Source organism: Telopea speciosissima, chromosome 7 (assembly GCF_018873765.1).
Source record: "Telopea speciosissima isolate NSW1024214 ecotype Mountain lineage chromosome 7, Tspe_v1, whole genome shotgun sequence".
NCBI classification, from domain to species: domain Eukaryota; kingdom Viridiplantae; phylum Streptophyta; class Magnoliopsida; order Proteales; family Proteaceae; genus Telopea; species Telopea speciosissima.
The window spans coordinates 27,554,045-27,581,384 of record NC_057922.1 but is presented as its reverse complement, the minus strand read 5'-3'; the positions used below and the strand labels follow the sequence as shown (position 1 = coordinate 27,581,384).

At 41.3% G+C, this 27,340-nt stretch overlaps 1 protein-coding gene across 1 annotated transcript; it reads right to left on the bottom strand.

Moving 5' to 3' along the window:
* Window positions 1-917: 917 nt before the first annotated feature.
* Window positions 918-25,391, bottom strand: LOC122667563 (phloretin 4'-O-glucosyltransferase-like). Its single transcript, XM_043863889.1, has 2 exons — window positions 23,972-25,391; window positions 918-949 (listed from the first exon to the last, which is right to left on the bottom strand). The coding sequence occupies exons 1-2, from the start codon at window positions 25,370-25,372 to the stop codon at window positions 941-943; spliced, it is 1,410 nt and encodes a 469-aa protein (XP_043719824.1). The 5' UTR covers window positions 25,373-25,391; the 3' UTR covers window positions 918-940.
* Window positions 25,392-27,340: the final 1,949 nt, after the last annotated feature.

Below are 27,340 nucleotides of genomic sequence, written 5' to 3'. Positions count from 1 at the left end.
TCCAAAATGACACTGGATCCAGATTCTAATCCGACCATGCACAGACAGTCTCTATCTTAGTGTTCCCCAATCGGGCAGTGGTGACCATGTTGGATAACTCCTTCACTCACAAAGTGTTCACGCATTCCCAGAACACCGGCTTTGACTTGCTTGAGTCTCAGTCATTGATGAACCAAAGAATGCGATCACACTTTGCAACGACAAGGTTCCCTCAGGCATAGGGTGTCGGTGACACATGTCTATCCCTTCCTACATCTGGCAGTAATACATGAGGGAATCGACAAAGTAGATTCTTCGCCAATACACACATCAAACATGTGAGTACTCGCATTTCTACCCTGACATCACATGTCTAGGCATACCCAATGCGACGACCATATGATAAGGGTGTCCAGCCCAAACCCTAGTCGTGACTACCATTTTAAGTAAAACCTACAGACACATAATGCTCAAAAAGTTTATATCGCATGTAACAATATCAAACTAAAATGTATAAATGTCCAATACAAAGGTGAACCGGGTTTGATGGACACACACTTGTCCAACACAAAAGACAAACCCTAATTGATTGACGAAATTTTGTTGGCACATGGGCTGCAGGAACTTTTCTAATATGCTGACAAACAAAGAAATGGAATCTGAAAAGGTATTTTGGGAAATACAAAAATCTAAGAGGGTATTTATCCAAAGGGAAAGTGAATTATTCTATTTCTTTGGCTACGAGCCTGGATATCGGGAAAGTTCCTACAATCCTGATAATGGCAAAATTTCCCCAATCCATGTATCAAGAGTATGAAGAGAGAGAGAGAGAGAGAGAGAGAGAGAGAGAGAGAGAGAGAGAGAGAGATCCTAGCCTATTTCCAAGCTTCTTCTATCAGTGTTATATTTTTCTTTCGGACAAAAATAACATTGCAGTTTCTTCTGATTGCTTATTTATAATTCAATACACCTCGGATAAAACGAGTCTGGAACATCTACATGTGCGTGTAGGTGAACGTACATCTCAGAGCCATTCATATGTTTATTTTATTTTCATAAATACCCCTTCTCTTCTTGTAAATGACAAAAACAAGACATGTGGTTGCCTATCACATGGAATGTGGAGAGGAACCCAACGCAGACAAAATTCTCTTTCCCGTAGCTAAGGGTGTCAAATGGGACAATTTCCAGTATACTGGACGGGTCTGTACCAGTACCGGTACTATAGGTGCCAGTCCCAGTACCGTCCCATTTAGGTAACGGGATCAAACATAGGTCCTGGTTCCAATTATCAATGGGATAGGACGGTACTGGTTCCTAAATGGTTCTACGCTTGGTAGGAAAAGGGAGAAGAACTTTAATGGTTTCTAATGAGATGGCTTAATTAGTAGTGTTGTGGATCTTTTTACCATTATGAGATCTAAGGAATTCCTTATTTTTTAAAGTAATTTAGAATACGAAACTATGATGAATTGAATTTCATGGTTTTTCTTCTTTAGATCACATATAAGCTTCTCAAAACGACGACTAAGAATTAATAAGGATGAAATAAACAAGTATATACAAATTTATAGAAATAGAACTGAAGGTCTATCTGCTAAAACCTCCATAAGGGAAAACGCCACCCAAATACATCAAACTCCAGCCATAAAACTTGAACAAAAGAACATGAAACATACCCTTTGAAAGAGTATTGATAGTTCTGGTCCCATCCGGTACCTAACCGGTATTTCAGTACTAGTCCCATTGGGAATCCCATCCCAAAACTGTCCCGTTCCATTTATTATTCGATACCAAATTGAGATTACTAGTAATACCATCCCGTCTATTAATGGGACAATCCGATACCGGGTTTTAGTGGGACGGTTTCTGATTCTGGTCCCAAATTGACACCCTTACCCGTAGCTATCTCATCCACGAAAGCCTTGAGATTCCTATCCGAAGAACCTCCCTCTTGAGCAGCTTCTCTAGCCAAATCCCTCCAATGCTTTGCATTCTTCCTCATCTCCTCCCCACTCTCTCCTTCCATCACCATTTCCAAGCATCTCACAAGCTCGTCACTCTCCACTATCCCTTCTCCATCTTCTTCCTTAACCATCACCCTCACTCCCGTCTTCCAAACATCTTGAATTAGCTTCGCAGCAGTTGGTTGATCCGCCCATTGTGGACATGTAACCACAGGGACACCAGTAGCTAGACTCTCCAGCGTAGAGTTCCACCCACAATGCGTGATAAAACAACCCACTGAAGGGTGCGATAGAACTTCCACTTGTGAACACCAAGACACTATCAAACCTTCTTTCTTTAACTCCTCCAATCTATCCAATATCTTGCTTTCTTCTTCTTTTTCCGACCGCCGGATAACCCACAAGAACGGCCGGCGACTTTTCAACAACCCATTCGCTATAGCTTCCAATTGTTGTTTTGGTAGCTCAGCAATGCTTCCAAAAGACACATAAACCACTGAAGAATTAGCCTTTGAGTCCAACCATTCGATGTAATCCTTTGAGCCTGCTTTGAATAGATCAGCTCCAAAGGATTTATCAGATGGGTCTTTTCCATCTAAGTAAGCCGACGGAATCAATGGTCCGATCGCGACCAAATTAAGCTTATCGACTGCTTTTAGTCCTTCGATTTCCAAGGCATCAAAGGTGTTCACAAGAATTATTGGTTTGGTTTCTTGTTCAAAGACCTGAAATTGTAGTTTGAGTGTTTCTAGGGCAAAAACATAAGGGTTTGATGGGAGGAAGAAGGAAGGAATGTCACGATAGGTGAGAACTGGTAGGCCAGGGAGCTCTATTGGATGATCAGTCTTGTTAGAAAGAAGTTCTCCATAGCCATTGTAATAGTAATAGTAAATGTTGAGAACCGTTGCAGGTTGAATCCATAGAAGAGATGAAGGTACATTCAGCTTACGTGCAACATTAGCTGCCCATGGTAGTATTGTGGTGTAGATTATGCAGGTGACCGGTGAAGCTTCACCGGCATGGTTGAGGACAAGGTCAGTGAGTGCCTTGGAACCACGGCGTTCAAGCTCGGAGATGTAGTTGTCGATATCATCATGGGGTTTGAGGCCTTCGTCGTAACCATCGGAAAAAGGAGCAAAGGTGAGGCCATGAGGGAAAATGGATGTGTTCGACATTATTTTCTGGTAAGCAGAAATACTGGTTGTGAAGGTGACCCGGACACCGATGGTTATGAGGCGTTTGGCGAACTGAAGGCTAGGGTTTATGTGGCCTTGAGCAGGAAATGTCACTAGAAGGAAGTGTCGTTGCTGCTCCATTGCCTTGTGTACGTTGTTGAGAATTGTAATCGCTAGGTGGGTGGGTGGGTGTGTGTACTCAACACATGTGCCTATCAGGTAGGAAGAGTTCTCTTTAAATAGATGGATTTGAATGGGGCATACAAGGATATATGACGTTTGTGGTGACGTTTCTTTTCTTATGATGAGATTTGTGGGGACGTTTTTGTAAGTGTGTCTGTCTCTGTGTAACGGCGCAGCTGCCTGAGCGGTCTCTACGGTGCAGACTAGGCTGCGTGCACAATGATCACCTTACCTCCGCTCGGGCAAGGTGGTCTTTGTGCGTGCAGCTCAGGCTGCGCCACTCAGGCCGCTATGGGCAGCACGCTGTAGAGGATCTGGATCCCTGTGTCTGTGATAAGGGTGTCAAAACTTAGTCCGAACCGTTAAGACCGATCGAAAAAACCCGAGACCGAACCAAATCGATCCTTATTGGATTGGTTTTGGATTGGGATATGACAGGACCAGTTAAAAATCGGACCGCTCCGATAACAAACTAAATGAAACCGATAAAAAAATAATGAGTATAAGGTTATGAATACTTGAATTGATTTCAATATTAGTGAGAAAATTTATGATTGTAAGGGAAATTGTTACAAATCAATGAGTATGAGGTTATGAAAATGGGGAAATTGATTTGTAACAATGCTTCTTCCATTGATCTCCATTTTAAGTGTGGGGCTAATGAAATATTATATATAGTTGAAAAGAGAAAGAGACGAAAATAGGCACAAATTGAACCCAACTTGTTTACAAAAAACCTGGTACTGAACCGAATTCAAACCGCTATCAACCCATTATCATAAATCAAAGCCGACACGAAACCAAACTGTACCGAAATCGAAAATTCTTTATTGGTTCGGTTTCGGTTACCTTAAAAGCCACATCGAAACCGGAAAAAAGGGGACCAAACCCGAATCGAACCGACCGATTGACACCCCTAGTCTGTGATGTGTAAGAATCTAAAGATGGCCTGGCTAGGAGACTATGTTTTTTGTTATTATTTAGGCCCTGTTTATTTAGAGGGGAACTTAGGTGGGGTGGGAAAATTGGGATGAGAAAATGCTGATGTGGTATTTCAAAATGCTATCCTAATCTTGTTTGGTTAATTTGGGGTGGTAAACTTACAAAAGCTCATGGGACATCATTATTGCCTGTTGGTGGGATTTTGAAGTTCACGGGAAAAATAATTTTACCTTAACATTATAGTTACTTGACCATTTTTTTTAGGGTTAATACACGTACCTCCTAAAATGCACCCAATATTCCTCATGCCCCCTAAGGTTTTGACAAGTCTACACGCACCCCCTGAAAATTTCACGTACCAACCTTACTTTACCCCCAAAACCATTTAAGTCCACATCGTTAATTTTAGGCGTTAAATGCTAGAAACTGACCAAACTACCCTTTCTTCTATCTCTTCTAAAATTTGAAAAGACCTAATAGCCCTGACCAATTTGTTCATTACTTGGAAAGACATTTTTGCCCTAACCTAATTTGAAAATACCCTTTTACCCCACTATTTGTTCTTAAGAACCTAACCCCAACCTACCCATATTACCGTGGGTAATGTACAGTTATACCCTTGCTAGGGCATAATTACCAAAATACCCTTATGAGTACATATACCCAATCTCTTCCATTTTTGTGCAAAGGAAGAACAAGGAAAGACCAAAATACCCTCATCTTCTTTTACAAATGTAGATACCCAATACTACCACCACCGCCACTCACCATCACCCTCCATCACCGCCCTCTTCCTCTTCCTAATCTTCTTTTTTTTTTTTTGCTCTCACTTTTTCTTTGCACCACAGCCAACATCACCTCCCTTTCTCCTTCCATTTCTGAAACCTAATCTAATTAAAACCTTCAACACAAAGAACTCACCCCAAAGTAATCTTCTTCCCAAATTGCAAATGGACAAACTCCAGCCCTAGCCCCATTCTATAAAAACCCTAACCTTAAGAGAAACCCTGAAATCATGAATTCTGGAAGCCCTATATCCTTCACCTCCTTTGTTTTTTCTTTGCCTTTGCCCATCCCATCCTTCACTCTGCGGCTCTGACATAGTTGAGAGATCTTCTGATAAATACAAGAATGCAGACATCATCGTCTTCAACACGGGACACTGGTGGACTCATGAGACCTTCAAAAGGGTATATTCAGATTCCTCTCGTCCTTGGCTTGGTTTGGAAATTCTCCATTGAAACCTCTGTTTCTTAAAGAAACTAAAGAAGAAAAATGAAACCCATTACTTGCAGAAAGGGCTATTACCAAGAAGGTACCCATCTATGATGAGTTTAATGTTGTTGAGGCATTTCGAAGAGCTGTGACAACTTGGGCGAGATGGGTTGATGCCAATGTAAATTCTAAGAAGACCCTGATTTTGTTCAGAGGCTATCCTGCTTCCCATTTCAGGTACTAAAATATTAAACTCTAAACCATGAACAACATCTGTCACGCCTTTAAATCTAGGATGAAGAGAAGTAAATTAAAAAGTTTGTGTTTTTTCTCTTGCTGTAGTGGTGGGCAAATGAGCAATGCAACCATGAGACTGAACCCATCAGGAACGAGACGTATCTGTCGGTGTTGTGGGTGGTGGTGGTGGCTGCGGCAATGGTGGGTGGTGGTGGATGCGGTGCTGGTGAGTGGTGGTGGAATTGGGTATCTACATTTGTAAAAGAACAAATAGTGAGAGTAAAGGATATTTTCAAATTAGGTTAGGGCAGGTTGGGGTTAGGTTCTTAAGAACAAATAGTGGGGGTAAAAGGGTATTTTCAAATTAGGTTAGGGCAAAAATATCTTTTCAAGTAATGAACAAATTAGTAAGGATAATTAGGTCTTTTCAAAATTTAAAAAGAATAGAAGAAAGAATAGTTTGGTCAGTTTTTAGCATTTAATATCTAAAATTAACTGATGTGGACTCAAATAGCCTTAGGGGGTAAAGTAGGGGTACTACGTAAAATTTTCATGGGGTGCATGTGGACTTGTCAGAACCTTAAGGGGTATGAGGAATATTGGGTGCATTTTAAGGGGCTACGTATAACCCTTTTTTTTTAACGACTGACTACTAAGTTCTAACCAAGAATTTCTAAAAAAAAAAAAAACAAAAAAACAGACTTATAACCAAGAACTACATAGGACATACTAGATAACTAATTTTTTGTTTTTTTTTTAAAACAGTCATAAGTTTAGTTGTTTAATTCATTGAATAATTTCTTTTCTTTTTTTTTAAACAAAAAAAACAGGGTTTTTGAGTTTTTTTTTAATTTAAATATAATGACTGAATAATTCAGATAAAATTTGAATTCGACGAATTATTTGTAAATAATTCGGTGAGTTTCTATATATCGCGACTTTTACCAAATCTTTTTGACCAATTCAGATTCGAACAAAAAATTCGTAAAATTCGAATGGGAATGGAAGTGGGAGCAGGGCCAGAACTAAGAGAAGAAACTATAAAATGAAGGGATTTGGATGAGGGAAATGCTGAAGTTTGTGGTGACGTTGGTATTTCAGTAATGTCTTGTCTTTAGATGTTTTTGTTTAGTAGTCAAAATTCCTAAAAGGACAAGATATGGATTCCAGCATGGTTAATTTGTCTTTAGTAGTTTAGTTTACATTATCTTGTTTAAATCTTTATCTGTTTTTCAACCATTTCAATCACTAAACATCCCTCTTTTTCTTTTTTTATTAAAAAAAAAAAAAAAATCCCACTTTTTCTCTCGAATAGATGCAAGCCCTTTGTCTTATTAATTCCAGTCACCGTTTGCCTTTTTTGTTTTTGCTAAATTATCATCGTTTGTTTTACCTATCAGTCGTTGGGCTGTGCTGCAGATATCCCTAGATGTGCATCAAGATATGTATGACACAGTTCAGCCATTGGATACCCCTGGTAGCACTCTGAACACTGGATTCCCTGGAGACGATCCTAATCCTAATAGTTGTATGAGAGAGTGAGACGTCAGTGATGGTATTTAATCTCCTCCAATGCAAATCTATGAATTTTCCAATAAAATATGTCACACCCCCATCCCTGAACCACGGGGAATGCAACTAGAGCGTACCAATACGCTCTCTAACCACCAGAATCACTGATGCAAAGGCCCAAGACTAACTCATTCACAACGACAAATAATAGGTAAAAGGAAAGAATTAATATTAATAACATCGTAGTTAGCGTAAGTTTAGGTGATAGCATATAAAATATTGTCTATTCAAATTTATCCCTTCATATCAATGGGTTCTAATCGTGATCTATGTATTATCACCGTATAATAAATACACTTATCAAGAAAGGAATAAAAGAATACACCTTTGAATCGTAAAATAGTTTATCAAAGTGTAACAAAAGATGGCCACCACCAAGAATCAATGTTCCCTCGTGGAACACATCTCACAGAGCACTCCTGGTCCATGATCCTCCTACTCCGAAGTCCACCACTCTTCATGACCTTCATCGGAGTCTTGAACTCCGTGCCGTCATGCTCGAATGTACCCGCATCAACTAAAAATATGTTTCTCGAGGAGTGAGCTCCAATCGAGCCCAATGAGTGGCTAAGCCACACAAGCATACACAATAATAATAATGAATGGGGTTGATCAGCAAACCATACATGATGGACTGATACCAAGGTGTCCCATACCACCAAGGTAGACCGTACATCACATACAATTTACAATCATGCTACATGAATGAATGATGATGTATAGTTTTATTGTTATCCACCTAACACACAACTAAGTCAGTATAGTACTATAGCAACACCTTAGGTAGCATCCCCGACATCGGTACCATAAACGGATGGTATACCTGGCGATGACAAACCCGAGTCGCGCTGAAGCTCTTGCACTGGTCTCCACCAAGAGATATACGCAAACCCCCGAGTCAAATCCCCGCCCCGGCGTTCGCCCAAAATACGGTTGGCGCCGAACTTCCCGTGGGTATACCCAATAACGGCCGGAACCCACGGATTTGACCGACACCTAACCCCCTCGTCGTAAGGGTCATAGTATGGGTAAACATTTATCCTAGCCAAAGATTCACCTATTGTATGAGTGAGGTACGCATGTGCATAGGCCGAGGCCGAGTCCATAGATACCGAAATACGGTCCGGCCGGCTATCCTCTCGCCCCTCTAGCCCATACGCACGTATACAAGTACGAGATGTGAATACCGAAGGCGCTGGTTGGTCACCATCCCGTTTCCCCTAATGCAATGGACAACTCTAATGCAATTTCAAGTACTGGCAATCTCAAGCCCAAAGACCCACCTAAGACTTGGATCCCGCTCCGCCCTAGATCTACATGCCATGAGTGAGTCCATATTATGGAATCCTCAGTCCAAGACCAACCTAGCACCCGAGTCCCATAACTAAATCCAACACCATTCGCACCATAGTGCAAGAAAATAAATAATATCGCAAGACAAGAATGTAAAGTCCTATCAACATCTAAACATTTATATCGCCCTATATCTTACTAATAATTACATATTATAAGCACATGCATGAATGACATTCGCAAGACACGACACACAAACATTCCATAAATTAAGACGTTTGCTTAACTCACTCACATTGATTCTCGCCAATCGTCAAGACGGAGCTCTTCAAATCGGCGTTCGATGCCAAGTACACTGTCCCACGTACTAATACGCCCCGAGCCGAGTCGCCAACCTAAAGAGAGTGTACAACGTGGGGAGAGATTAGTGCCTTAGGACTAGAAGAGTTGGGCCCCATAAGTTATTCAAACAAGGCTAAAATAGGGGACCGCACATACAAAGAAGGCTATATCATGTGCCTCGTCCATGTGCCTGTCCATGTGCCTGTCCCTCTCGGGCTTTCCCACCGGCAGATCTAGGTTCTCGTGGACCGGCACTTGCATGTGCCTCGTCCATGTGCCTGTCCCTCTCGACCTCCCACCGGTAGATCTTTCTCAGTGGATCGGCACTTGCATGTGCCTGTCCATGTGCCTCGTCACTCTCGGACCTCCCACCGCAGATCTTTCTCGTGGACCGGCACTTGCATGTGCCTGTCCATGTGCTCGCCCTCTCGGACTTCCCACCGGAAGATCTAGTTTCTCGTGGACCGGCACTTGCATGTGCCTGTCCACGTGCGCTCTTGCTGCTCATGCCATTCCGAGAATGGTTTTGCAGCCCCAAAGTCTTGGGCTAAAATGGGGTATTCTTTGGGGTTTTTTTAGGGGTCTCTTTGGCCATGAGAACAACTCCAACCAAGGTGCCATAGCACACACCCAACATGGGTTTGTAAACCCCATGATCGATTAGGTTTTCCTCCATTAAAATACATATGGAAAGAAAACTCATGGGTTTGGGTATTGGGGTTTTGAAAGGGTCTTTAATCAATGTTATTTAACAACCCACAAATCACACCTCTATGGTCTTCCATGAGGGTTGGTGAAACCCATAAATGGAGGTAAATCCCCAACTTAGGGTTCATAAATGGAGAAGGGGGAATGGGTTTAAGGTAGGGTTAGGTGCTTCATAGTTAAGCATAAAGGATTTGCCATTAATGGCTCTTCTAATTGAGTAGATGGAGCACTCAAGGTGTGCTCAACCGATTCAAACCCTAGGTAATAGAATTAGGGAAAGAGAGATGGAGAGAGAGAGAAAGAGACTCACCAAGGGTTGATGATGATAGCTTGTGCTCCACCATACTTCTCCCTTCTCCTTCCTTCTTTCTCTTCTTCTTTCTTCTTCTTTCTTCTTCTTCTTTCTTCTTCTCCTCTTTCTTTCTTTTTCTCCTCTCCTCTCCACGATTTAGGATTGTAATGTGAGGTGAATAGTAGTTTTGGGTCTTTAATAACCCATCTAGGCATTAGGTCTTGTTTGGTTAGTCTCAAGTCCTTAGGTCCATTTGCTTAGGAGCTTGTTTGGTTAGGTATAAGCCTAAGGTCTAGTTTAAGTCATTGGGCCATTGGATCCACTTGGGCCCATGTCCTAAGTTCTAGTTACAAATAGAAAGAGACTAAGCTCCTAACCCCAAGCCCATTCTAGTTCTTATGCTTATCAATGGTCATGCATAGGCATGAATTAGTCGGATAGTGACTTACTCCCAGTCATCGCTAAGTGGATAAGGGCGATTTAGGTGCGGGCCCCACGGATCCCTATCATAAGGGAATTCCAAGAATATGCTTTTGTGGATAATTTTCCCCCTTTCCGACGGTGGATCTTTCCTCGAGGACTTCCTCGTTTCGTGGTCGACAATCTCGTGTGATGGCTTGAGTATTATAACCCACAGTCACGAGCGTACTCCACTCTTGGTTCTACACAAAAGGTTTAAACCAGACCGGTGGTCAGATCGCATTTCAAACCGGGTTTTGGGCACGGATTTAACATCCTCCCCACCTTATAAGAATTTCGTCCTCAAATTGAGACGCACCTAGGTATCTCGCATAGGTGAGGATACTTCACCGCACTTCGCCTTCTCATTAACAAGATGCCCCTTTAATCAATGAGATTACTCCGCATCGGTAGGTTGGACTTCCTTAATCTTCTCTCGCCAATGAGGGTTGTACTCATGTCAGGCGAAAAATAACATAGTAGCATCATCAATTAACACTTCCAACCCCATTCTTCCGGCTTCCTCTATAAGCGCTCATTGACTCGTTAAAGTCGGCAAGGAAGGGTTTGTGATTTCCTACTAAGTGCATCCGCCACCACATTGGCTTTGCTTAAATGGTATTGGATAGTGCCGATAGAAGGGTTAAAACTCGTGCTCAACTTCTCGCTCCAGATCGCTTAGTTATTTAGCTTAAACTAAGTTGTATTGATTTGTCCTCTAATAGTATCCACCTTACACAATGGTATAAATCAATTCCGATTTAGTTAATATAAAGTCCAAGTGTATATAAGGACCCGTTGAAAATCAAACTCGAGCTTATACTTCTAGAAATAGAGAGATGCAACTATTTCCATATACTTATTCCAGATCTCGTACTCCAAAATTTTGGGTTGAATGACACAAGGTCTGTACTACTTTGCTTACCTGGTCTGTTCCTATGAGGACTTTCACTTCCGATCCTCCACTACCTAACTCACTTTAGAATGAATTGGAATATTGATGGAATCCCTACTATTCACTCCCAATAACGGAGGGGACATTCAGGACCCATTACTCCACTCATATCTATTGTTGAGCAAAGTTTTGTCGAATCCTTCAGCCTCAGCCTTTTAGTTCTTGATCGCACTTGGCTACACTAACACCCGATTTAATACTGTTCATCAACTTAAATTGCTAGATCTATCATTCTCTTCCAACTACATGATATAATCCATACCTCCTAGCATCCGTCCTAAATTATCCTTTCTAGATATCCATCGGTTCGTGGGTGTATAGACATATCGAGATTCAACTACGTGCCTATATATATATGTATATTTTCACCGTCCCTTCAGAATCTAGACACAAATCTTGGGTTTCCTACTGGACAAGGTCCCTGAACGTATCGGCCCATACACCAAGCCAATCCCGCATTCCTGTGATTTACCACCAAGTCCTAAAAATGGCTCTCCCGAGAGACATGTGGGGCCATAGGCTTACCTAAGGGTACTTAGGACCAATACTCAAAATTTCTAGGTGGTTCCCAAAGAAAGCCCTGGCGCCACTAAGGCCACGAGAAAATGAAAGATAATTTCCCCAATCATTAGCCTACGTAACAAGTCCTCATGCGGAAAGTCTCTCACCTGACAACTAGCTTACGCAAGTTGGAATTACAACTAACGCACCGTGGTGACTAAATTGAGTCGTAAACTCTAAAATCAATAATGCGTGCACAGTGATAGGTATAGACATAAGGTACACTGCCATCGCTACCGATGATGACTTTGCCTCATCTCAGCAGCATGTTGAATACACTCCCTAGGGTTGCATGGGACCGATGGCCTGCAGGTTTGACACATACACGGCCATCGTACGAGCAAGTCTTGAACATATGCCCCGCTTGCTGCGAGCCGTAGCAACGAATGCCCAGGTGATGAGTTTGAGGTGTTTGTGAAAAGGCTCGGTGAGCTTTTCTTTTGTATAAATTAGCTATTTGCTAATCCATCTCAATGTGTAAGCTTCTTCCCGTTCCTATACCGCTTATGGTATGATTCACTATTCAAAATGTTATTCATAATGTTCCTAACCACAATTTTTCTTCTTTTTTTTTTTATTTTTTATTTTTTATATTTTTTATTTATTTATTTTTATAGACCAAGGGCCCCAATTTTTTTTATTGGTATTGGTGTATCTTGAAGTCGTTGGGCTTATGCAACAGCAATCCTATAATGTATAAATATTTCTAATATATACAATAGCTCTTTATGGTTAGGCTAATCCCAGTTATCATTATATTTTACATCATTGTCCATGACTTTACCCTCATAAACCTTAGTATATATCCTCTTTTTTTTTTTTTTTTTTTTTTTTTTTTTTTTGACTCCTAGGGTTTAGTATGTAGTTTCTCATCTTTTCTTCATTTCTAAACTCGGTTTATGTTCTATAGAAGTCTCCTACCTTTATTTGTATTATCACAAAGATTGTTCTATCAAAGAAAATTTATATATTCTCCTCATTGTACCGATTCTTGTTTATGGTTAAGGCTTTTAATATTTAACCCTAATTTAGAGTAAATCGGGTCGTGTGAACACCGAGTTAGTCCATGAGGTAGAGCATCACGCCCGATACCAAGTCGCCACACCCCCATCCCCGAACCACGGGGAATGCAACTAGAGCGTACCAATACGCTCTCTAACCACCAGAATCACCGATGCAAAGGCCCAAGACTAACTCATTCACAACGACAAATAATAGGTAAAAGGAAAGAATTAATATTAATAACATCAGAGTTAGCAGAAGCTAGGTGATAGCATATAAAATATTGTCTATTCAAATTTATCCCTTCATATCAATGGGTTCTAATCAGGATCTATGTATTATCACTGTATAATAAATACACTTATCAAGAAAGGAATAAAAGAATACACCTTTGAATCAGAAAATAGTTTATCAAAGTGTAACAAAAGATGGCCACCAGCCAAGAATCAATGTTCCCTCGTGGAACACATCTCACAGTAGCACTCCGGTCCATGATCCTCCTACTCCGAAGTCCACCACTCTTCATGACCTTCATCAGAGTCTTGAACTCCGTGCCGTCATGCTCGAATGTACCGCATCAACTAAAAATATGTTTCCTCGAGGAGTGAGCTCCAATCGAGCCCAATGAGTGGCTAAGCCACACAAGCATACACAATAATAATAATGAATGGGTTGATCGCAAACCATACATGATGGACGGATACCAAGGTGTCCCATACCACCAAGGTAGACCGTACATCACATACAATTTACAATCATGCTACATGAATGAATGATGATGTATAGTTTTATTGTTATCCACCTAACACACAACTAAGTCGTATAGTACTATAGCAACACCTTAGGTAGCATCCCCGACATCGGTACCATAAACGGATGGTATACCGGCGATGACAAACCCGAGTCGCGCCGAAGCCTCGTCATGCTGGTCTCCACCAAGAGATATACGCAAACCCCGAGTCAAATCCCGTCCCGGCGTTCGCCCAAAATACGGTTGGCGCCCGAACTTCCCGGTGGGTATACCCGGTAACGGTCGGAACCCACGGATTTGACCGACACCTAACCCCCGCTCGGTAAGGGTCATAGTACCGGGTAAACATTTATCCTAGCCAAGCATTCACCTATTGTATGAGTGAGGTACGCATGTGCATAGGCCGAGGCCGAGTCCATAGATACCGAAATACGGTCGGCCGGCTATCCTCTCGCCCCTCTAGCCCATACGTGCACGTATACAAGTACGAGATGTGAATACCGAAGGCGCTCGGTCGGTCACCATCCCGTTTCCCCTAATGCAATGGACAACTCTAATGCAATTTCAAGTACGGCAATCTCAAGCCCAAGACCCACCGGCACTCTGATCCCGCTTCAAGCCCTAGATCTACATGCCATGAGTGAGTCCATATTATGGAATCCTCAGTGTCCAACACCAACCGCACCCGAGTCTCATAACTAAATCCAACACCATTCGCACCATAGTGCAAAAAATAAATAATATCGCAAGACAAGAATGTAAAGTCCTATCAACATCTAAACATTTATATCGTCCTATATCTTACTAATAATTACATATTATAGCACACATGCATGAATGACATTCGCAAGACACGACACACAAACATTCCATAAATTAAGACGTTTGCTTAACTCACTCACATTGATTCTCGGCCAATCGTCGACGGAGCTCTTCAAATCGGCGTTCGATGCCAAGTACACCGTCCCACGTACTAATACGCCCCGAGCCGAGTCGCCAACCTAAAGAGAGTGTACAACGTGGGGAGAGATTAGTGCCTTAGGACTAGAAGAGTTGGGCCCCATAAGTTATCAAACAAGGCTAAAATAGGGGACCGGCACATACAAGAAGGCTATATCATGTGCCTGTCCATGTGCCTGTCCATGTGCCTGTCCCTCTCAGCTTTCCCACCCAGCAGATCTAGGTTCTCGTGGACGGCACTTGCATGTGCTGTCCATGTGCCTGTCCCTCTCGGACCTCCCACCGTAGATCTTTCTCGGATCGGCACTTGCATGTGCCTCGTCCATGTGCCTGTCACTCTCGGACCTCCCACCGGCGAGATCTTTCTCGGGACGGCACTTGCATGTGCCTGTCCATGTGCTGTCCCTCTCGGACTTCCCACCGGAAGATCTAGTTTCTCGGGACGGCACTTGCATGTGCCCGTCCACGTGCGCCTTTGCTTGCTCATGCCATTCCGAGAATGGTTTTGCAGCCCCAAAGTCTTGGGCTAAAATGGGGTATTCTTTGGGGTTTTTTTAGGGGTCTCTTTGGCCATGAGAACAACTCCAACCAAGGTGCCATAGCACACACCCAACATGGGTTTGTAAACCCCATGATCGATTAGGTTTTCCTCCATTAAAATACATATGGAAAGAAAACTCATGGGTTTGGGTATTGGGGTTTTGAAAGGGTCTTTAATCAATGTTATTTAACAACCCACAAATCACACCTCTATGGTCTTCCATGAGGGTTGGTGAAACCCATAAATGGAGGTAAATCCCCAACTTAGGGTTCATAAATGGAGAAGGGGGAATGGGTTTAAGGTAGGGTTAGGTGCTTCATAGTTAAGCATAAAGGATTTGCCATTAATGGCTCTTCTAATTGAGTAGATGGAGCACTCAAGGTGTGCTCAACCGATTCAAACCCTAGGTAATAGAATTAGGGAAAGAGAGATGGAGAGAGAGAGAAAGAGACTCACCAAGGGTTGATGATGATAGCTTGTGCTCCACCATACTTCTCCCTTCTCCTTCCTTCTTTCTCTTCTTCTTTCTTCTTCTTTCTTCTTCTTCTTTCTTCTTCTCCTCTTCTTTCTTTTTCTCCTCTCCTCTCCACGATTTAGGATTGTAATGTGAGGTGAATAGTAGTTTTGGGTCTTTAATAACCCATCTAGGCATTAGGTCTTGTTTGGTTAGTCTCAAGTCCTTAGGTCCATTTGCTTAGGAGCTTGTTTGGTTAGGTATAAGCCTAAGGTCTAGTTTAAGTCATTGGGCCATTGGATCCACTTGGGCCCATGTCCTAAGTTCTAGTTACAAATAGAAAGAGACTAAGCTCCTAACCCCAAGCCCATTCTAGTTCTTATGCTTATCAATGGTCATGCATAGGCATGAATTAGTCGGATAGTGACTTACTCCCAGTCATCGCTAAGTGGATAAGGGCGATTTAGGTGCGGGCCCCACGGATCCCTATCATAAGGGAATTCCAAGAATATGCTTTTGTGGATAATTTTCCCCCTTTCTCTGACGGTGGATCTTTCCTCGAGGACTTCCCCTGTTTCGTGGTCGACAATCTCGTGTGATGGCTTGAGTATTATAACCCACAGTTCACGAGCGTACTCCACTCTTGGTTCTACACAAAAGGTTTAAACCAGACCGGTGGTCAGATCGCATTTCAAACCGGGTTTTGGGCACGGATTTAACAAAATATATCTGATACATTCATTTAATTTTGATACATACACTTAATCATGATTTATTTTTATTTATTGATGAATAATAGATGCATTCAGAGTCGTGTCTGATCGAAGTATTCTTTTAAAATTTAAAGAAAAAATTTATAGTACTATTATATGATCGGTCAGATATAGGTAGGGATGTAAATGGATCGAATTCGGTCGGATAATGGCATTATCATATTCGTATCCGATTATATTCGGACGGATTGGGATAATATCATATTGATTTTCGGACGGATTCGGATAATTTCCGGATAGTGATTTTTTGAATACGGGTTCTCCTAGATGGATATGAATACGGATCAAATATGATTTTTCGACTATCTGTTGACATATTTACCGTTTTTATGATGAGGGTTAGGGTTAAGACTTGAGAGTTCAGTAACTGCCCTTTATTTCACTCTTCTTAGTCTTTTATTCTCTTACGTTTTTTACTTTTGATTTTTTAATAGATATGTAATTCCATGTATCACATTGCATAAAACAATATATATAAACCAACAGCAAATCTAGAAAAAGAATCACATTATCTTAACTTATAAATTTATAAATATAAGATAACAAAATTCAATAAGGTAACTTAAAAGGATAGATAAACACGGAGTTATATTTTAGATAGTTTATTACCGTTAGACTGCTAAACGAATCGGATAATAATCGGTCGAATAGGGGGATTATCATATTTGTATCCGATTAGTTTCGGACGAATTCGGATTCTCCTAAACGGATACGAATGCGGATCGAATACGGATTTACGAATATCCATTTACATCCCTAGATATAGGTGTTATATAGATAAACTAAGTGTAGTGGAGATGATGATGTTGAGATTGCTATGTGGTAAAATTAAGAAGGATAAAAGTAAGGAATTGATGACCGGATTAGAACTAAGGTAGAGGTAGCACCAATACATGATAGGTTATGAGAAAGTCATTCGAGGTGGCAGAATTTGGAAGGATAAAGAAGAATGCATATCTTAGAAACTAAGTTCGGATAAAATACATAAACTAAATTTGCAGATTTCCAATTATTAAGATGATAACAATTTCTCTTACTCACGATCTCAACCACTGCAACTTGGGTGTTGTGGTAGCAAATCAGGGCAATGGCGCCCTTGCTGTGCTTGAAGAGGGCATGCGTTTTTTGGGTTAGGATGACGAACAAAATCACAATCTCAGCGAATAAGGCAACTCTTAGTTAGGGTTCCCAAACCAACGATGAACGCAATCACGATTTAAGCGAAGAAGACGACATCTATTAATTAAGGTTCAATGTTAGAGAGAAAGAGAGCTTAGAGTTCAAAAGTACGAGACTAGGGTTTAGGGACGATGAGAGCTCTAGTTTCAGATTGGTGGAGGAGACGAAGAGTGAGAAGCTCATAACCAGGTTTAGGGGTGAGTGTATCAGGTTCCCCAAGTTAGCGTCCTTGGGTAGATGGTTACCGGGGTGAAGACTCATGGTAAAATAGCGTTTCAATTTTTGACAGTAGGATCTTCTTGATCCACGTATCATTCATATAGGAGGCTACTCTTAAGGAACTTGATAGGATAAAAATCCGCTTCACAACCTTTTCAATGACATTGATTTGTATCAAAATTATGAGTAAATTATAGATCACTCCCTGGTTTTCAATCAAAATTCAGATCACTTCTTGGTTTTTAAAAAAACTCAAATCATCCCCTGGTGTAGACCCCAAAATGACAATTAGTCCCTAACATTAGTTTTATGCTGTTAAATGATGATGTCAGCTAGTTAAATAAATTTAAATCCCTAAACTACCCTTGACCCAATGTTGAAGATGAAGGAAGGGTAGTATTGTAAATTTAATTCTAATGTTTTAGTACAAGGGTAAAATAGTCTTTTCACACCAATAACTAGCAATAGACTAACACCGTTACTGTAGAGGGGGGACATTTGAGTTTTTTCAAAATCCAAGAGGTGATCTGAGTTTCGATTGAAAATCAGGGGGTGATATATAATTTGCCCAAATTATGATTGACTCTGATGTGTATGTTCACCTATTGATACGTGCAGATGATCCATTCTCGTAAATATGTGATATATTGGCAAAAAGTCAATTTAAGTCAATTCTCCAATGTCACCTATGTTGTCACAAGCAAATTATGATTGGCTCTTATATGTATGTTCACCTATTGGTACGTGCAGGTGATCCATTCTCGTAAATATGTGATGTATTGGCAAAAAGTCAATTTAAGTCAATTCTCGAATGTCACCTATGTCGCCACACCCCCCCCCTTTCCCCCACTACGCATTGAGCCTGGAACGATTCGGTGCGTTCAGGGTGAGTAGTGAACGAGTCGCCAAGAAGAGAAGGTTTGGAACGTAGATGTTGAAGTGGGTTTTAAAGGTTCATGAAGAGATCGCTCCACTACCACATTGCATTGGATCCGATGCCATGGATCAGAAGCAGAGTGGGTTTGTTCTGTTTGTGCATTTTGGGTACCCAAGAATGCATGATGGTGCCGTCGCCCAGGTCTGTCATTGCCTATCTCAGGCCAGCCTTCGTGAAGGCGTAGCGGTAAAACAAGTTCCTCGAAGCGGTGAAACTGAAACATTTAGCCATGAGCTCAGAGTGAGAGGGAAGAGAGATCGAATTAACCCATGAAGACATTATTACAGGGGCAAACTGTCCAATAGAAAGCAAAAAAATTAAAAGAACTAAACCTGAAACAACGCAGATCTCCCTCGAATCAACTCAAGTTCTGATCTATGATCTGGGAATCTGTATTAGCCTTTATTATCAGTTCTGAGCTCCTCTTTCCAAACTATCCGAGTAGTTCACAAGGAGTTGCAGGTGTGACGGTGGTCTTCTCCAAAGAAGAAGAAAGAAAGAGATGTAAGGGTATTTATGTAATATCCCTTCATATGTTCTAATATAATCTTACTTGTATTAATACTCAGGCTGTGAGGGAAAATCTAGTAATTAGCCCATCTGACCTAAACCTTAGTTTCCTATAAATACTAGCTGGAGACAGCAGTCTGGGTATTCCAAACTAGATACTCAGGGTGTAATGCTTTAAACAACCTTGTGCTTAAACCCTAAACCCTAAACCCTAACAAGAGAAACCAAGGCAAGAGGGGTGGGGACGAGTAAGAGAAAAGAGAGAATGGGTTAGATGAAGGTTGGGGTTGGGTTAAGGTTGGATACTCTCTGACCGTTGGATTTTTGCTCTCTATGTATCGTTCATCCAAGGGAGTATTGCCAAAAAAGTTACAGATCTGAAAATGGAGAAGAGAAAAATCTAAAAAGTTGGGTCTTGCTCTCGAGGCCAGCCCAACAAACCAACAGTAAGGACATACCTAGATCCAGATCCTCTACTACAAAAGTCTTGGCAGCCATCGCGCTGCCACGCTCCCATGGTTTGCCACTTGTATATACTCCCATCTAATAGTTCTGTTTAGAAAAAATTCAAATTCCACAACCAACCCCAATCGGTCTGGGTAAACCAAAACAAAACGAACCAAATGGGTTTCAAAATACCCTCAGAGAGGAACCGTGAAGAGAGAAACCATTTTCAGATCCTCGTCTTCTTCCTCTCCTCTCCTCAACCAGCTGCTGCGGTTCCTCTCCTCACCGTGCGCGACGGCCACCACTCAACTACCTCTGCGGTTCCTCGACTGAAACTCTAACCATTTTGGTCTTCTACTTCTGACTTCTAATTTTGTTTGAATCCCTTCGTTTGCAAGAAAGTTTCTCTTCTTTATCGCTTCCTTCCCCGAGTCTTTCCAATTTTGGAAAACTTAGTCTCACAATCACTGATCACCGTCTCACCTATTTATCCCCTCCAACTTGCACTCAGAGAGATTCAAAGTAGCATCTACAAGGAGAATAGTCTCAGGTCTGCCGTAGAGGTAAGATTCCTTCTCAGCAAATCTGCTTATTGGCAATGGAGAACCGTTATTTTAATAGTGTTTTAAAGAGTAGTTTCCCTCCAAGTTTTCTACTCTAAAGAGAGAGACAGAGAGAGACCCAATTCCCAGTTTTCTATAATCCTTGCAGCTCATCAGAAATATAAAAGCAATTAATGGATTCTTTTCACTGATTTTTCAAGTTCTTGAAACCCTTGTTTTCATTCTTCTTTAATTGTGTTTGTTCTATTCATCAAGTTTGGTTTACTAATTATCTTCTCTCACATTAGGCATTATGTAGAATTGAAGTTGATCATGGCACCAAGGAAGACAAAAACTTTGCAGATAGAAAAGATCACCACCACCGCATTCACATGCTTGAGACAGAAGAAAATGGATAATAAGGATGGATGAGAAAGATTTAATTGGATTATTTTAACAGTGTTTTAAAGAGTATTATTGTTTCTCTTTCTTAATAATTTGGTCATCGGTAAAAAACAAAAAAAAGGCAGGACAGAATCCTTACATAAAGAATCTTTCTCCATGTGGTGTTTGGTATGCAATCCAGGAATTCCAATCTTTTTCCTGGAAGGAGAGGCAGTAGAGGACCGAAATGGTTAGAGTTTCAATCGGAGGAACCGCAGAGGCAGGTGAGTGGCGGCCGTCACGCACGGTGAGGAGAGGATCCGCAGCAACTGGGTAAGGAGAGGAGAGGAGAGGAAGAAGCCGAGGATCTGAAAATGGTTTCTCTCTTCACGGTTCCTCCCATTTGGTTCGGTTTGTTTTGGTTTACCAGACTGATTGGGGTTGATTGTAGAGATAACCAACTAAGGAATTTAAAATTTGAGTTTCTATAAAAGGAACTCTTAGATGGAAATATATATACATGGCACACCATGGGAGCGTGGCAGCACGATGGCTGCCAAAACTTTGGAAGTAGAGGATCTAAATCCGGATGTACCTAGATGTTTCTGCAAGTGTTACCTGCCCCAAACCTCTTGGAAATATCTAGACACCGCCTGTCCAGATTCCAATCACTATTCCAAAGCATGGAGGGCAGAAGAGAGAGAGTCTGTGAGAATCGAAATCATACCGAATCCGGTCTTAGTATCTAGAGAAAAGAACTCTGTCTGGATGCCAAGGATCAATCCAAATTTTGGTGCGGAGGCCATTTCCAATTACAATTGCTTGGTCATTGTTTTGTTAGTTTGAGAGAAAGAATGAGTTTGCAAAATTAGAAAAGTTTATTTCATGCAAAATTGGGTCAGTGGTCAAGACTCTGGAATAGAAAAGGTGGGCCATTTTGAAAAGTTTATTTCATGCAAAATTGGGTCAATGGTCTAGACTCTGACTAGAAAAGGTAATCCATTCTTTGGAACAAATTTTTTATTTTTTTTTTTCTTTGTTTTGGAACAAAATTAAAGGAACAAAAGACAAACCCTAATTGATTGACGAAATTTTGTTGGTACATGGATTGCAGGAACTTTCCTGATGCCCGACTCACAAGACAAGAAATGGAATCATAAAGGGAATTTTAAAAAATACTAAAACTAAGGGGGTATTATGAATCCAAAGGGAGAGTGAATTATTCTAATTTTTTGGCTACGAGCCTAGGTATTAGGAAAGTTCCTGCAACCCCGATAGCGGCAAAATTTTCCCTTATCCATGTATCAAGAGTATCAAAAAGAGAGAGAGTTAGAGGTCCTAGCCTATTTCGAAGCTTCTTCAACAACGTTAAAATTTTCTTTCAGACAAAAAATAACATTGCACTTTCTTCTAATTGCTTATTTATAATTCAATACACTTTAGACAAAACGAACTTGAATGAGTAGGTAAACGTACATCTCATAGCCAATCATATATTTATTTTATTTCCATAAATATCCCTCCTCCCCTTGTAAATATCACCAATGTTACCACAAAATTGGGATCAACTCCCCACATGGTGTGTCATCCGATATTGATTTCACCGTTTATGGTATGGGTCTCGCACGTCAAAGGTGGGTCATGCATCTCATAAACAGTGAGATCCATGTGGTGTGGTCCCCATGTGGATAGAGAATCTAGACTCATTGCCATTTTACCCCGCCCTAAAAAAAATTTGTGGCTACCCAAGTGGCTATCACCATTTTTTATTTTTTTTGATAGAAATGATATTGCTATCTCGAGCACATACTAATTACCTGTTCTCAAATTTTATTTGTGAAGCTATATTCCGGATCAGCTACCCACACGGAAACGGGTGGGGACAGATATGACCCCTTCATGGGGCGTGGGTCCCACACCCCATGAAGGGTTCAGATCTATCCATAACAAAGTGCCCCTCTCTAATCCGATGACAGAACGATCAATTGAATTCCAAGTGTTACCTCTCCATACAACCCTATCCTCTTCCAAGAAAACAATCAAGGGGTACTAACAAGTTTGCCCTAAACCTCTTGGAAATCTCTGGACACCGCCAGTCCAGGATCTCAATCACCATTTCGAAGCATGGAATGACGAAGGAAAAAGTCTGTCAGAGCCAGCATCATACCAATCCGGTGTCAGTATCTTGCTAGAGAGAAGAACTTTGTCCAAGTGTCATGGATCAATCCAAATCTTGGTGTGAAGGCCATTTCCAATTGCTATTTCCTGCTCATTGTTTTGCTAGTTCGAGAGAAAGCATCATTTTGCAAAATTATATAAGTTTATTTCATGCAAAATTGGGTCCTTGGTCAAGACTCTGGAGTAGAAAAGGTCATTTTGGATCCGTTACGGCACAGTTCAGACACAGTAAGACGCACAATGACCATCTTATCCTTGTCTGAACACCTTACCCGAGTTGGGGTAAGGCAATCATTTCATACCTTGTTGTTTCTACGCAGCACAACGTAGGACAGGTAGCGGGCAGTAGACGATCTGGATCCAGAAAAGATCTGCCATTTAGAAAAGCTTATTCCATGCAAAATTGGGTCATTGGTCTAGACTCTGACTAGAAAAGGTAGGCCAGCAAAACTAAGGAACAAAAGATTTTTTATTTCACTAAGGAACAAGAGATAAATCCCTAATTGTTTGACGAAATTTTGTTGCCACATGGGTTGCAGGACCTTTCCTAATATGCTGACAAGCAAAGAAATAAAATCTCAAAAGGTATTTTGGAAAATACTAAAATTTTAAGAGGATATTATGAATTCAAAGGAAAAGTGAATTATTCTATTTCTTTGGTAGTGAGCCCGGGTATCAGGAAAGTTCCTGCAACCCCCAAAGCAGCAAAACTTTTCCCTAATCCATGTATCAAGAGTATCAAAAGAGATAGAGAGGTCCTAGGATTTTTATCCCCTCGAGTTCCTCCATCCCCCTAACAAGGAGGGTACAATGACCACCCTACCCTTGTCCGAACACTCTGTCCAGGTGGGGTCCACCTCCCCCTCTCCTATTAGAGGGACTGGGGAACTACGCCGAGCAGGGAACTAGAGGAGATAATTTTCCAAGGTCCTAGCCTATTCCAAATTTCTTTAAACAACGTTACATTTTTCTTTTAGACAAAAAATAACATTGCAATTTCCTCTGATTGCCTTAGACAAAAAGAGTCTGGAACATCTGCATGTGCGTGCGGATTAACATCTTGGAGTCAATCATATGTTTATTTTATTTTCATAAATACCCCTTCATTTCTTGTAAATGAAAAAAAATAAGAAACGCAGACAAAACTCCCTGTCCACAAATACTTTAGATTTCTTCCAGCAAACTTCTCTTAACTTATTTATCATTCATTTCACGCCACACGCCGTAGCTATCTCATCCACGAAAGCCTTGAGATTCTTATCCGAAGAACCTCCCTCTTGAGCAGCTTCTCTCGCCAAATCCCTCCAATGCTTTGCATTCTTCCTCATCTCTTCTCCACTCTCTCCTTCCATCACCATTTCCAAGCATCTCACAAGCTCCTCACTCTCCACTATCCCTTCTCCATCTTCTTCCTTAACCTTCACCCTCACTCCCGTCTTCCAAACATCTTGAATTAGCTTCGCAGCAGTTGGTTGATCCGTCCATTGTGGAAATGCAACCACAGGTACACCAGTAACTAGACTCTCCAGCGTAGAGTTCCACCCACAATGTGTAATAAAACAACCCACTGAAGGGTGAGATAGAACCTCCACTTGTGAACACCAAGGCACTATCAAACCTTCTTTGTTCAACTCCTCCAGTCTATTCAATATCTTGCTTTCTTCTTCATTCTCCGTTCCATTTTCCGACCGCCGGATAACCCACAAGAACGGCCGGCGACTTTTTAACAACCCATTCGCTATGGTTTCCAATTGTTGTTTTGGTAACACAGCAATGCTTCCAAAGGACACATAAACCACTGAAGAATTAGCCTTTGAATCCAACCATTCGATATAATCCTTTGAGCCTTTGAATAGATCTGCTCCAAAGGATTTATCAGATGGATCCTTTCCATCTAAGTAAGCCGACGGAATCAACGGTCCGATCGCGACCAAATTCAGCTTATCGACAGCTTTTAGTCCTTCGATTTCCAAGGCATCAAAGGTGTTCACAAGAACTAGTGGTTTGGTTTCTTGTTCAAAGATCTGAAATTGTAGTTTGAGTGTTTCTAGGGCAAAAGCATAAGGGTTTGATGGGAGGAAGAAGGAAGGAAGGTCACGATAGGTGAGAACTGGTAGGCCAGGGAGCTCTATGGGATGATCAGTCTCGTTAGAAAGAAGGTCTCCATAGCCATTGTAATAGTAATAGTAAATGTTGAGAACAGTTGCAGGTTGAATCCATAGAAGAGCTGAAGGTATATTAAGCTTAAATGCAACATTACCTGCCCATGGTAGTAGTGTGGTGTAGATTATGCAGGTGACCGGTGAAGCTTTATCGGCAAGGTTGAGGATAAGGTCAGTGAGTGCTTTGGAACCACGGTGTTGAAGCTCGGACATGAACTGGTCGACGTCATCGTTGGGTTTGAAGCCTTCGTCGTAACCATCGGAGAAGGGAGCAAAGGTGAGGCTATGGGGGAAAGTGGATGTGTTCGACATAATTCGCCGGTAAGCAGAAATACTGGTGGTGAAGGTGACTTGGACACCGATGGTTATGAGGCGCTTGGCGAACTGAAGGCTAGGGTTTATGTGGCCTTGAGCAGGGAATGTCACTAGAAGGAAGTGTCGTTGCTGCTCCATTGCCACCTGTGTAGTTGGGAATTGGGATCGCTGAGTGGGTGTACATGTAGGAAGAGTTTAAATAGAAGGATATATGACGTTTGTGGTGACGTTTTCTATTTTTATGATGAGATTTGTGGTGACGTTTTTGTTAGTCTGTTGTCTGTGGCGTGTAAGAATCCATGGATGGCCTGGCTTGGAGACTACGTTTTTTGTTTTTTTAGGGCCAAGATTTAAAGATAAGAGTTTTAGCTATGGTTCTTTTCATTGGGGATTGAATGGTAATTTTATGAGGTCTTATACCTAGTTGGGTGAAAAAACATGTGATCAATTAACCTTTTTTTTTCTTAATTATTTTCGAAATAACTAATTGAGCGGCGCTTGTAATACTTTGTTTTTTTTGCAATCCTATCGACGGTCCATAAGTCATTAGGACGGTGGCCCAAGAGAGCGGCCAAGGATGGTGTCCCAACTCAATTAAGGAAGAGGATTGAGAGGAGGGGGCAAGTAGGGAATAATAAGATGTGTCAGACATACAATGGAGGGAGAGTCAGACAAGCGGCCTCTACCTTGGACTTATTAGGACAATGCTCTACTACAACTTACAGCTACCATCACACCAAAAGATGCTTCCACACACTTGTAGTACTCTTGAGTCTTGACTCATGATTACATCAAGTTTTCTCTAAGGTTAGGGTTTTCAGGTTTATTAACATTTGTTTTATTTTCTCATATGTCTCTTTATTTGATCTTTGACCTGCATCGATCCCGCTTGAAGAATCGATAATGATCTTCCACTCTATCCCTTCCCCCCCACCCCCCCTCCCCCTCCCCGTCTTTTCAATGAAGGGGTGTATCCTAGAAAGCACCTGATCAAGATAGCAATTGGATAGAAAATTTGAAATCAAAGATGAATCCAAGAGAAAAAGATACTTTTTCCAAATTTTAAATTTTGGTAAAAATTTTCCACCATCAATAAAGTAGGAAGAAGTTTACCTAAATAAAAAAATAGTGGGAAGAAGAATCCCCACTCCGATGGTGAACTGGTGATATGATCATGTGATTAGATTCTTCTCGAATCACAAACTCCCAACCATGGTTTTAGGTATGGGTTTTGTATCTAAGGTATTGGACTATTGGTCGATCCTTGTCGGTATCAATCGACATTGATAGCGATATGTGCCTGATATCAAATCAAAGCATGGTATAGATAGAGGGTTAAATTGTAAAAAACATTTATCGCTCCGATTCTGATAACCTATCACCATGCTCCAAACTTAACCCTTAATTTTTAAACATTTTTACATGGGGGTTTTTGGATTTGTGGATTTGGCTCCCTCACCCCCTTTGGGTTGAGCAATCCATGGACTGAGCTCACAATCCATAGGGAAGGAGTTTGCTAACCACATAAAATTCATAAGGGATGTCACTAATTCAGTTTCCAATAATCTTTGGGCAGGATGGAGAAATAAACTTTAATTTTGTGACAACAACTGATTGAATAAAGGTGAACCACATATACAAATACAAGATAATAGACGCCAGGGTGGATCCAGATCTTCTATGGCGCTGCCCCAGCGGCCTGAGCAGTGCAGACATAGCTGCACGCATAATGGCTGCCTTACCCCCGCTCAGGCAGGGGTAAGGCCGTCATTGCGCATGCGGTTATGTCTGCGCCACTCAGGCCGCTAGGGCAACTATGCCGTGAAGGATCTGAATTGCACCGGGGTTGGCTTGTGATATAAAAAAAGATGGATACCAAGAATCACATTAATGTATAGTTAGATAGGAGGAGAACTTCAATTAAAATTCTAACTGTGAAGTAGTACGCATGTCATGGTGGAAACCAGCTGCCCATATTTATCACATGGAACCTGAAACTAGGTAATTACAATCTTGATTTGGAATGGTTGTTCTCTTGCCTACCAAAAAAGATTTGGAATGGTTGTTCAAGGCTTTGCTTTTTGACAAAATAAATTTATTAACATT

Excerpts from the sequence above, each read along its gene's own strand:
- LOC122667563 (XM_043863889.1), bottom strand. The coding sequence starts at position 25,372 with ATGGAGCAGCAACGACACTTCCTTCTAGTGACATTCCCTGCTCAAGGC.